Source organism: Castor canadensis, chromosome 8 (assembly GCF_047511655.1).
Source record: "Castor canadensis chromosome 8, mCasCan1.hap1v2, whole genome shotgun sequence".
Classification (NCBI taxonomy): domain Eukaryota; kingdom Metazoa; phylum Chordata; class Mammalia; order Rodentia; family Castoridae; genus Castor; species Castor canadensis.
This window is the reverse complement of record NC_133393.1, coordinates 3,758,172-3,771,375: the sequence shown is the minus strand read 5'-3', so window position 1 is coordinate 3,771,375 and position 13,204 is coordinate 3,758,172. Positions and strand designations below refer to the sequence as shown.

Here is a 13,204-nt window from a genome sequence, read left to right as displayed (position 1 = left end):
CTTATTCTTGCTTATTTGTTTCAAGCTCTATAAGAAAATGCACAATGTAAGAACTGCATCAATCGTTTGGGTTGTTTTTGGGTTTTTTTGAGGAGTAATTTAATGACTGTACTATCTACTATCATTTATAGGATTCATATATGTGCTAGAACATTTTAGAAATGAAACCTTCTAGCATATATTTACAAGTTATTGGATAATAAATATTAAGTCAACTATTTTGTTTCAAAGTTAAATAAAAATAAGTTTAAACTATTTAATTTCTCTAATTTTAAGGTCTAATATTTACTAACTAGGAGTCATTTAGTAGAACAACTTAACACTGAATCAAATACTTCTCATTTTGATCAATTTTTATGACCTAGGGATAAAGTGTGGGCTTATCTCTTTTGTATTGAATCCCCTGAATGTATTATAAGAGGTCAATAGAAAAGAATTTATTTGCATTTAACACAGAATACACAAAAATCCTACTTGCTAGGTGTGTGATTGGTGAAGCTTTCATATCTTCAGTGACTGGTGGACAAGAGATAGTTGTGATCATAGCTAAGTATTAATAGATATATAAGGATATTTTCTGTTTAAGCTAAATAGACACTTATGAACAAGTATACAACTTTGGGACAAGAAAATGAAGAAGATTATTTCAAATTACATTAAACATTAAAGAACAGTGAAAATTAGTTAAATCAAAGAAAACTGAGTCAAGAAGGAAAGGAATACTTTATATTTATATAATATTCACTTTATATAATATTCACTTTTTCTTTGAATTAAATAATAGTTCTATGGTGTTCTGAAATTTTGCTTCTCAGTTTCATTTCTAGAAATGTTTTCTTATTTCTTATATTGATTTCTAACATTTCCTTAATTATTTTCTTGTTATGAGGAGAAACTTAGGAGACTTAAATTTTTGAGAATCAGGCAGCACCGTAAGAGAACACAATGTAATTAGGACTTTATAACTTCAGTCAAAAATGCAATGGCTTTTTGTTTTCAACTTTTACTTCTAAATTAGCCCCCAAACCCAGTTTATGAAAAAGGAAAAACATTTTTAATTTTGTTCAGGTCAAAACATTTGCCATTCTTCATTCTCCAGAGTTCTTGCTTAACATCATATGAAAAGTTCTTATGGTGAGGAAATTTCTGTTGCCAAAAAAATGTGAGAAAGAGTGTATTTTTAAAACTCAGTGCATTTAATTTGCTAATGAGCAGTACAAAGCTTTACAAGGAAAATACAGTACACAGCATTCTTCACCTCATTACTTAGAACCTAGTTTTCTTTTGGACATTGTAGGAAAGTTTTTGAAAAATCCTAATTTAAATACAGACTCACAAGTCATAGTCAGGAGTAAATAAGCCAATAATAATTGAGGTTTCTTAGTTGACTCAGTATTGCATTTGAGTGGAATGTGTAGAAGATCATACAAAAATCAAGTGGATATCCAACCAAAAATTGAAAGAAAGTGCAACAGATTTGGGAATGATAACATGTAGAATTGATTGTGAATGATCCAGAAACTGAGAAACTGGTGAAGGTTTCATGATTTATACAGATTCACGACCTGTAAGTTTCTCAAAGGTGTTTTCACAAGGTATCATGATCGCTGGGCATAGTGGTGCATGCCTGTAACTACAGCAATCCAGACACTGAGGCAGGAGGATTGCAAGTGTGAGGCTAGCTCTGGACTAAATACTTTTTTTGAGACCCTGTCTCAAAAAAATTAAATTAAAAACGAAACAAGACAACACCAACAACAAAGTGGTATAATAACAAATGGCAAATGCAATGCCTGCTTCTTATAATTCATGTCTTTAAGACCAATTCCTATTTCAGGGTCTTTGGATTACTGAATTCATCCAAATAACTTTCGACCAATAATGAAAGGATCCCTTTTCTCTATGCTTGTCAATTTAGAAACACAGGAGCTTGGCTAGATGAGATTGTCCAGGAACACATGAAAATATAGTAAACTAATATGTCAATTTGCACTCCAGCCTTCAACAAAGAAAATTTGACCTAGCCACATCTGTGGGCCTTATGTACAAACACCACGACTCAGCAACAGTACACATGGTCCAATCAATTGTCTTGGATTCTTTTTAGGGAACAAGGTTTGGAAAAAGGTAAGACAAATGAAAAAAATTTCAGGGCTTAACCTGAAACCAGTAATCATACATTGCCGCAGGTGATTTGTAATTACATCATCCTTTTAAATAATCAAATAATTTGACTCTGATTGAGATATAGCTTATAGTTAATATATCTGTTTCTATAACTGAATTACATTTCCCATATTTTTTCTATTAATTGATTAGGTAGAGGTTACTTTGTGAGTTTTCAGAGTGAATTTGACACATTTATGTAACATACTAAATTAGCATTACTGTTTTCTTGATTTTTTTAAATTGCTGAAATCTTTTATACCTCTCCAAAAAACTTGTAAATATATGGAAGGTGTTATTTTTATTAGATATTAGTCATTTATGTATAAAACTTATTCATAAACAACTATGTTTGGCGTAAGTAAATACACATTTGCTGAATACCTGCAACACATCAATGTATTGGAGTTATAATCATGAATGACCCCTAATGCCTGTCCAGTAAACCTAGGACCCAAGCAGTTGTGACTAGCACATGAACTCACATCACAGAGCAGTAAATGTGATAATTAGGTAATCCTCAAAGATCTGGAGAAACAAATGGGGGTTGTCCATTCAGTCTGGGTGTAGGGATAGAAAGGCATAGAATTCAGAGGTTTCCTAAAAATAGGTAATGGTCATAGTCAGTCTTAAAGGACAAAGGAAGTATTCCAGAAGCAACACAAATGGAGGGCTTACCAGAATTTACCAGACAGTGAATCCTCTAAGGTGCAAGACAGCATGCAACATTTGGCAAACTATAATGCTTGAGGATTTCCAGATTGCACATGGTAAGATTTATCTTTTAAGGAACAGAGAAATGACCCTACTAGAGAAGTGCATTAGATAATTACAGGTGTAAAGAGCCTATCTGAGTAAGACAGAGATGAAGATAAATTGACAGATGAAGAGTTAGTCAAATGTTCAAAGTGAGAGTCAATAAAATTTGCAAGAATGGTTATGAGAGAGTCAAGTTGAAGATAGAAAAGAAATCCATCATGAATGAATACAGGCTTTCTAGATTTTTGTGTGTGGAACTGGGGTTTCAACTCAAGAGTTTTGTGCTTGCAAAGCAGATGCTTTTCCACTTAAGCCATGCCTCCTGCTCACAGTTCTAGTTTGGGTGCCTATATTAATGGTGGCCTTGCTAATGAAGTGAAGTAGTCCACTAGGGGGTACTAATGATGAGAACAATGACAAGAAAACTAGACTCCAGAAATTTTGTCCATAACATTCAGATTGAGACAAATTTTCTCCCTAAGACTGTAATACTGAAATATATTGGAATCAAATTGCATATTTGAGAATCATTAATCCAGATATTTTAAATCAAACCATGAAAGGACAAGGAATTGTTCACAGAGGATATAGAAAATTAAAAGGGGAAAGTTCCAGAGACAGAACCTCTACTAGAAATAGATTTTAACAGAAGATAAGAGGATTCTGGGAAGAATTCACTATAAGTAGAAAGCCTCAAGTGGATAAATATCAAGAGAACTGAAGAGAGAGTTGCCAGAGGAAGAGAAAATCTCAAAAACAAGTAAGTCAACAAAATGACCAAAGATGAAAAAAAGGTGAGATAAAATCTAAAAATTATTAAATTCGATGTTAAGGTAGCAGAGACATTTTTAAGAAACGTTTTAATGGAATAATAGTCCTAAGAATAAATTATAAGCTGAGGAGTAAATAGAAGGTGAGAATGCAGACAGCACATATAGACTATTTAAGATCTTGTGTAGGATAAATAGAGACATGGGAGAAGTCAAGGTTCATTTTAACCTTGTAATTTTACATTTTATTTCACATATTTCTACTACTTACCATTCATAACCTAAATTTGGGGGAAATGTCCAACAAACGATAACATTACAAACTTGTCATTGTCTTCTTCTTATTGTTTGTTTTGTTGTTATTCAAGCTATGGTGGCAAGCTCAGAAAACAAATTCACTCTCCAAACCAAGGATTGTGCATTCCTAAGGAAGCAATGCCTAAGTGATGCAAGTGGATGTGAACATGCGTGGAGAAAAATGGAGGACAGCTGCAATGCTTCAGGTGAAGCACCTTGCTAGAAATAAACACAGATGATTTATTTTTACTGACAAAAAGTCAGATTTCCTATTGTCTTATACAACTCTAGAAATGAAGTCAGTTTTCTGTTAATCTTGATATTCAGTTGATTCCTCTTCAATCACTTATTGGTGAAATTAGTTACAAATGGATATTGTTAGCCTGTACGTATTACATTGAAGGCAGCTTTACACAATATTTCAGATTATTTTCTTACTTATAGCATGATGAATAATGCTACAATTATATGCATGCTTCTCAGAACCATGGATGAAAATTTCCAAATAAAATATTATTTTACTAATATATTAACTTGTCAATGATAAAATAGAAAATGCATAACAATTTTTATTTGTATATTTACAATATGCATTTTATATTTTTGCAAGGTATAGTTTTCCATTCCAACTGTGTCAAGGAAAAATTAAAACATATTTTTACTTTTAATTTGTTCTGTATTCCAAAAATTTAAGGGGAGGTTCAAAAAGATGGAGCAAAGATTGGATATTTGCTAAAAAAAAGTCTGAACAGTCAAGTAGCTGAATAAATACTGAGTGAGAACATTATGGCAAGACTCCATTCACTAAAAGTAACCATAGCAAATTAATTCTATAGTGGTATCTTGCTTTCATATTGTTATTCCAAAAATTTTCAAAAAATACATTTTAACATAATGAAATCTTTACTTATTTTGTATTATGAGTAGTACAATCCTTTAAAAATCTGACTGGTTTTATTCTCTATTCTATAAGAGAAATCCAAAGGGGAAATAAAAATGTATCTTTGCATGACTCACTGATTCTTCACCTGTCTTGCAAGGAGTAGACCGTGTTCTGCTCACGACTCCGGTCTCTCCTCACATGATTCCTTGCTGTGAAGCCTGTTGAGTTAAGATCTTGGGATGGCCATAGCACAATCTCCACCAGCACACCCTCCACCCAGCCACCAGGTCCGAATGGGTAGCAAAGGATGTGGGGGAAAGGCAGGCAGTTCCTTCTCTTCTCCGCCCTCAGAAAAGTACCTGAAGTATTCACACTGAAAGGGAAGTCACAGCTATCTTGCCCAACAGTCACATTACTGTTTGAGACAAAGTATCTCAGAGGCATAATCTTCTTAATGTAACAAAAGAATTTTAAGATGGGGGCAGAAGGATGACAAAAATTCTGTTATTTGTTTTGATGATGAACGCCTTGCTATATTTTATAAGGCAATTTAAAATATAGTGTGTCATGAACTGTAATTTATGTATTTTAATATACAAATAGCAAGTCATTTGCAGTAAATTGTGATAATATTTGCATAATTATTTCATTCATGAAGCTGAAATAGAAATATTCCCAAATGCACAAATGAAGAGAATTCAAAGAGTTTTTTTTTTTAGAATAATGAATAAAATAATTGTTAGGTAGAGGTTTTTAAATTAAAGCAGAAAATGAAATATTGGTGGTTATGAAAGACTTACTTTTTTATTCTACAATATATATTGAGTGCTTTCACTTCATTTTTCTTAATAAATCTAGAGCCACCTACACATCTTTTACTATAGCCTCAGAATGATATGTAAAATATAATAGCAGAATTAAGACAAGATATTAAATAAAACAGCTAATCTTGCAAAATGGTTTAAACTAGGAAGCACTCTGATCACCTGTGTAAATACAGCCTTGAATACAACTGAGGAGCAAAAAGTGACCTTCTATATGGGGAGAAACTATTTTAAAATGTGGAAAGTTATATTTTAAAAAAGTACCTTATGAGAAAAACACAGTAACAATAGATATATTGCTTTAAATGTTTCTTATATGAAAACCCTGCAGCAACCCAGACAATCTTACTGTACTAATTAATTACTCATATTGATATATTAAAAGTACTTTGGGGAGGAGAACTCAACATTCATATTCAGATTAATATCTAGAGTCTTATATGTTTGATTGTGAAATACAGGTGACCCCTGCAAGATAAGTAACTCATCACACTGCAACCTGAGTATTCAATCTTTGGTAGAAAGCAATTCCCAATTTGAAGAGTGTGTCTGCACTGATGACTTTGATTGTACTGTGAACAATTTTCTTGGAAAAAAATGCGTCAATAAATCAGGTAAGACTTATTGATCCAGTTCTTCATTCCTAAGCTAAGTCCTGCTGCATTGTGATGTTTTTTACATATTGCTGGACTTAGACTACTAATGCTTTGTTGCTAGGTCTATGTCCAGGCAGATATTACCATACTTTCTTATCATATATTTGTCTGGTTCATTAGCTGACTAATGTTGGACTTCTGAAATGAATGAATGAATGGGGAAGTGTTTCCTTCTCTTCTATGTTTTGGAACATTATACAAAGAATTAGTATTACCTCTTCCTTCAATTATTGATTTAATCAACCAGTTAATAAGCCATGGTCACACTTCATCGCAAGTCCAAAGTTTAATTTCAATATCATTAGCTGTTGAATAAGCTTTGTTAGATTATATCTTCCATTTAGTTAATTTATGCTGGATTTTTATTTTTAGAGTTTCCATTCAACTTTCTTTTTGACGGTCATCTCTGTACTAAGTTGTTCCTAATAGTTTCTGATTGTTTTTACGTTTTTAGGAGTCATGGTGATGTTTTTTCTTTCATTCACATATTGATAATGTGTGTTTCTCTCCCGCTCCCTCTTGATCTTCTTTATTCCTTTCTAGGGGTTTGATTTAACTTAAGGTTGTTGTTCATATTCTAGTTTACTAAAATAAAATCTTGAATCACTCATTTGAGGTTTCCTTTGTTTCTCATGTAAGCATTGAATACTGTGACTATCCTTCCAAGAACAGTCTTAGTCATACCCATGAATTTTGATATGTTGCATTTTAATTTTTTATTCCAGTCACAATATTTTCTCCTCCTCTCCTTTGACTCATGGTTCATTTATAAGGTTGTTAATTTCCAAATATCTGAGATTTCCCAGATATTTTTCTTAATGATGTCTAGTTTATTACAATATCATCAGAGAACATATTTCATCTTATCCCAATTCTTAGTTAAATGATCCTTGTCGAATATCACTTGAACAACATGCCATATTCCACATGATGGTGTGCACAGATGCAAGCATCCACACACAAGGTACTTGAAGTCATAGAGGAAGAAATAATGTTGACCCAGAAGCTTTCATGGAATCAGTAGACTTAAGCTCTTTAGGATGAGTTGGTTTCTTAATGAGGTAAAACGAAATGGATGTTTTAATAAGTGGAAATAGAATGAGGAAGAGACATTGGGGAACAAAACATTCCTTCATTAAACTGGATTGTAGGATGGAGAAATATTAGGAAATGATGCTGGAAAGAGACCAGATATTTATATATGAAAAAGAAGACCTTACATATCTTTCTGAAGAGATTAGACTTTAAACCTTTGAGTTTAAAAGCTCCTCTGAGAAGAGCTTTTATGAATTTTAAAGAGAGAAATGCAAGATCAGCTTTTCAAAAATGGCATTGTCAGTATGTATAAATGGGAGGAAGGCAGAGACAGGTGCAGCCCAGGGATGTCAGATAAAAAAAAAACTATCAAAAATGTCAAAATAACACACTGTCTAAGAAGTATGAAAAAAAACATTTAGAGCTTATGTATGAGTTATAATTGATAGGAATTGGCTACCAGTTGGATACAAGGGGTAGGAAATATATTAATACCATAATACAAAGGTATTATGGTACCTTGTGAGAAGAAATAAAGAAGAAAATACAGGATTGAGGACACAAAGGATGATTTATATCCAGCAAACATTGCATCTGAGGCATATTTTGGGAACATTCAGGTTAGGGATATTGCTGTTTTTTTTTAAGTTTTCTGTGCTAAAAGTAAATTTTTTAAATAAAGAAGTAAATAAGCATGCCTCATCTAGCTGGCATTTGGAGTCAGGGATCTTGAGTGAAAATCTAAATTAGGTACAGATGTTGGAGTCAGAGGCCAATAAGTAGGCACAACATGAAGGAGAATAAGATTCTGCAGGAAAGGATAGAAACTGAGAAGAAAATTATGATGAAGAGGCTCATCATCTAAAAAAGAAACCAAAAAGAAGTTCTTAATGATTAGAAAAGAAACTACAGACTACAGAATTTCTGGATCCAGGGAAAAAGAAGACCACAGAGAAACTGTCAATAATTATAAATGCTGGGTAGTCAAATAAGATAGGGTCTGATGCCCGTGACTGCTTTTTACCAATCAGTAGATCATCACTAGTTTTAGCTTGGAAGAAGCTGAAATGTAAGCACATTTGAATGCTTATTAAATACTTCTTCAATTTTGTTTCAGACAGAAGACGTTGTCTATCTCAACAGCCATTTTACCATAGCAAGTTTTGACAAAATATTTTTACCTGTTAGCTTATGTATCCAAATTCTGAGCAGTTAAAATGAAGTTAGTTCACTTGCTAAAACCATTTTCCCAATAAGAATTGATTAAATGATAGAGTGTGGAAGTATGGATTAATCAGGCACACAAAGACCTTACAGTTAATAAGCAAAAGGAGATAACTGTGTGATCCCGAAATGCACTTCATGATGGACCTGACACAATTGGTCCATTGGCAAAGAGCATCTCTCTGAGAAGGAAAGGCAAGAGTCATTGAAATCACTGAAATCTTACCAGTCACTCTATCTTCACTGCAGCACCTTCCACAAATGCTTTGGTCACCTCCGCCACTCTCCTCTGCATTACCCAAACATTCCCCAATACACATATAAGCACAAACCTTTCTATTCTCAAAAAATTCAGCTTTAGTTTTCCTCTTTTTATATGCTTAAGCTCCTAATATAGTGCCTGACACTTAGTAAATTGACCACTAAATATTGTAAGTGTTTTTAATTCATTAAACATATTTGAACACTTAAATCATATTCATTCATAAAATGTGCATTACACAGTTAATATGTATGTATTGTATAAGCCCCAGGAATATAAAGTTGGATAAGACAGCCCTGTTCTTTGGCAGGTGCACTATTGCTTGGGCCTCACTTCCGGCCACTTATGCTCTGGTTATTTGGAGATAGGTAACTTAGATTTTGATTCTCCTGTTTTACACTGTCTTTCAGTGTTGAGATGATAGTTAATGTGCCACCATGCCCGGCTTTTTTCCATTGAAATTGGGGCTTGCAAACTTTCTTAAATGGGCTGGCCTGAACTGTGATCCTCTGTATCTCAGCATCCCAAGTAACTAGGATTAGAGGAGTGACCACCAGTGTCCAGGTTAGTCCCTGTTACTGAGCAGATGACTTTTTAGAATGAAGTGGACACTTAGCCAGATTATTTCATATATGTATTCAGTTAAATTTTACATATATCATAAAACAGATTGACATTTAAGTAGATTTATGGCTTATTTCAAAAAATAGAATTATGAATATAACAGAGTTAGTTGTCTGAGGATGAAATTCATTTACATGCATCCTTGTCACTCATGCCTAGTCATGCTAGCTATTGGGGCTCAAGAGAAGGTCTTTCTGTCCTTAGTAAGGGATCTGATTTATATAATTACGGTGATTCATTCATGAGTCCTTATTTGAAAATGTGAAAGATGCCATGTTAGCATGTGTTTCAAAACATACACTTCACAGCTGAAACTGTGAGCTGTGTTCGTATGTAAACGTTTTCAAAAATGAGTCTGGTAATATTGTCTTGTGTAAGTACGAAGCATTTAAAAAATTAATACATGGGCAACACATTTAATAAAAAGATATTTTTAACTCCGCAACAAAAAAAGGAAAGAAAGCAGCACAATTCAGAAGAAAAAACAATCCTGAGGGGAAGAATGCCAGCATCTGGGAAGCGGAGGCCTTGCTGCAGTAGCCCCAGAAGACAGCATGTTTCAGAGCCGGACAGTGTACGTCCAAGAGCCTGTGCCAAGCTTACGCAGAATGACAAGGAAATTGCTTTTCTTATCTTCTTTCTATAAAACTTATGTAGTCTGGGATTTTTGGATCTGTCTGAGGGCAATATAACCATCAAGGGGGGAATAAATACTCATACTCAAGTGTAAGCAATAATGTCTTAGCTTACTATGTAAAAGCACACGCACACACAATAGACCAAGTGTATCAGTGAAACTAAAGTTTCATGAAGGGAATAAGGAAATGAAGAAAAAGCTGTCTAAAAAGGCTTGTTGAAGGGGCAGTAATGACAGAAGATTGAGAAACAGTTTAGTAAAGGCATGTTTACAGGAGAAAATGGAAACTCATTAAATTTATATGAAAAATAATGGATCAGTGGGTTGGGAGTCTGGCTCAAGTGGTAGATCACCTGCTTAGCAAAGTGTAAGGCCCTGAGTTCAAACCCAGTGCCACCAAAAGGGAACAATAAGAGAAGAGAAAATAATGTTTTATCTCATGCATATTTTAAGTTAAATATGGCTTTTTACAAATCAGCATCAAAACGTAATGAGAACGCAAAAGTAAATGATAAGCAGAAAATGTCATTAAAAGACACTGAACATTAATGTGTGGTTCTACAAAATATAAATTAACATGCGTTAGGTCTCACTTTAAAAAAATCAAGATCATTTGTAATAGCGCCCCTTAAATACTTTTCAAAATGATTTTAGAAGATAAGGAATATTGAAAGTTTTGTGAAAGTCTGCCTAGATACTTTAAAAAATGTATTGAAGAGTCATATATAAATGAACTTATTTGACTTTTAGTCATTCTTTTACTTTACTTCCAGAAGAATCATCACTGTCCTCAGATTTGGCTTCACAGTCAAACAACACACAGTGGTTCCATAAGAACGGTACATTGATAATGGCTGAGAAAGAGGGCAACTGTGTCACAGCAGCACGCATCTGCCAGGAATCTGAACGCTGCACTCTGTCATATGAGGATTTTACAAAAATGTGTAGCAAAGAAGCAGAAGAATGCAAGAGCCTTGGTGGAAGACAGCTATGTGTAACTTTAAGAGAAAGCCTGAGGGAAACGGTTTTGTGGGACTGTCAGTGCCAGGACCCTTCAGAAGCAGAGTGTGTGAAAGTCAGGAAGAGTTTGCTTGAAGACATTTGCATACAGGATGCTCAGCTGAATCAAGCCCCCACCTTACAGGACGACCATGAAGATACATTCAGTCAGGGCACTGCTTCAGGTTGGTACTAGGGAGAGATTTAGGAACACTAAGCGTAATCCTAAAAATGAGTAAACTAAAAAATTCAGCTTCTGCTTCTATCATTTCTGCCTGTACTTCTCCTATAAGATTAACGTTAATAAGCCTCATACCATGGTTATGTCCAAAAGGGATTATGAAGAAAGAGGCAAGGTGACTTATTATTAAAATTGACACAATGTCAGTTTTATTTATTCACTGAACAAATTCTTATGAGACTTTACAATGTGCTGGATTTTATGCAGAGAGGTTTAAAAACTAATCTGTCCATTATGAAGGAACTTGCTACCTATTAAGGGATTTAAAAATTAAAGAAACCGATAGAATGTAGCAGGTGACAACCATTTATTTATTTACCACATTCTAAACTGTAGGACAGATGGGTATACGAAACAAAAGTCCCTGCTCTCCGCTGCAGGGACACAATCATCCTGTAGAGCACACACTCTTGTTACTATCTTAATAATACACACTTGATAATGAACTCTCTTGGAAACTGCGCTTACTCTGTCACTTTAAGTTTCACTTTCAATTGAGCTTTAAGGGAATGCAGTATTTTAACTGTAACTCTGCCAAAACTTCTATCTGGAGGCCTGTTGCCATTTTTGTCTTCAGGAAAATTTTTATACCCGAGGAAGGCAGGATTACAGTTTTTTCTAATGGATTAAGGGATTGAATTGGTGCAGTGTATTCATGTGGTCTGGAGAGTTTTAATTGGTGAATATTCACAGGGTGAGGAAAAGCTGACACACGTCTATGATGTCACTTACTTAAAATGAATCGTTATGTGTACACACAGGACACACAGAAAAGCGTGTCCAACTGAATTGCCGGTGGCTGTGGATGACTTTGCTCTTTGCTTCTTGTGTGTTTATTTCCTGTGATTCACATGTTAACTTAAAAATATAAAGGTTATTTTTAAAATCTGAAAAATGCTCACTGTTCTCCAGATGCTAGCATTTGAAGTTTGGGAATTTCCTGTATCAGTTTCCCTGAAACAGACAGTGAAGCAGAGGTCTGCAGGCAGAAAATGCATTGAGGTGACCATTCAGGAGCCAAAGTTGCAAAGAGGGGTATAAGATGGGACAGAGAGAAGGTGAAATTTGATGCAATTGCTACAGAGAACTGACTTGCTTCCAGAACACTTAGAGAGTGGGATGAGCTTTCAGATTCATCTCTTATTGAAACAAAGGAACCAATCCTTTGTACTCCTCATATGGATGGGTATTATTAGATAAGGTCTTGCTTTTTGCATGTACCACAATCCTCCTATATTATGCTTACCACTGTAGCTGAGATTCAATCATATGCCACCAGGCACAGTCGTTTTGCTATTGATGTGGGGTCTTGTGAACTTTTTTGCCAAGGTTGGCCTGGAATGAAAGTCCTCCAAGTAGCTAGTTGGGATCTCTCTGATTTTCTAATGTAGGTGCTGATGGCAGTGCCTTTGCTGTATCAAAGTTCCTAGTAAGTTGAATCTTCATTTTCATTTTAATTCAGGAATTTACTTCCCTATTTATTTCTTTGATGATCTACTGATCATTGAGCAGTGTGTTGTTCAGCCTCCATGCATTTGAATATTTTCTGTGGTTTCTTTTGCTGTTTATTTCTAGTTTTATTCCACTGTGTTCTGATAGAATGCGGAAGGTTATTTCTATTTTCTTAAATTTGTTAGTAATTACTTTATATCCGAAAGTATGATCTATTTTGGGGAAAATCCATGACCTGCTGAAAATGTGTGTTCTGTAGCTGTTGGGTGGGATATTCTGCAGATCACTGTTAAGTACTTTCATTTATAGTGTTATTTAATTCTGAGTTTCGGTTGTTGATATTTTTGTTCAATGACCTATCTATTTGTGAAAGTG

The 13,204-nt window shown here is 34.3% G+C and overlaps 1 protein-coding gene across 1 annotated transcript in view; it reads left to right on the top strand.

Annotated features, from left to right (window-relative positions):
- The first annotated feature begins 4,065 nt into the window (after nucleotides 1-4,065).
- The window catches only part of Gfral (GDNF family receptor alpha like), a 42,540-nt gene continuing 33,401 nt past the window's right edge, over nucleotides 4,066-13,204 (top strand). The window contains exons 1-2 of the mRNA XM_020153243.2: nucleotides 4,066-4,198; nucleotides 6,161-6,313. Of these exons, the coding sequence (XP_020008832.2) occupies nucleotides 4,066-4,198; nucleotides 6,161-6,313 (286 nt within the window). The remainder of the gene's footprint in view (nucleotides 4,199-6,160; nucleotides 6,314-13,204) is intronic.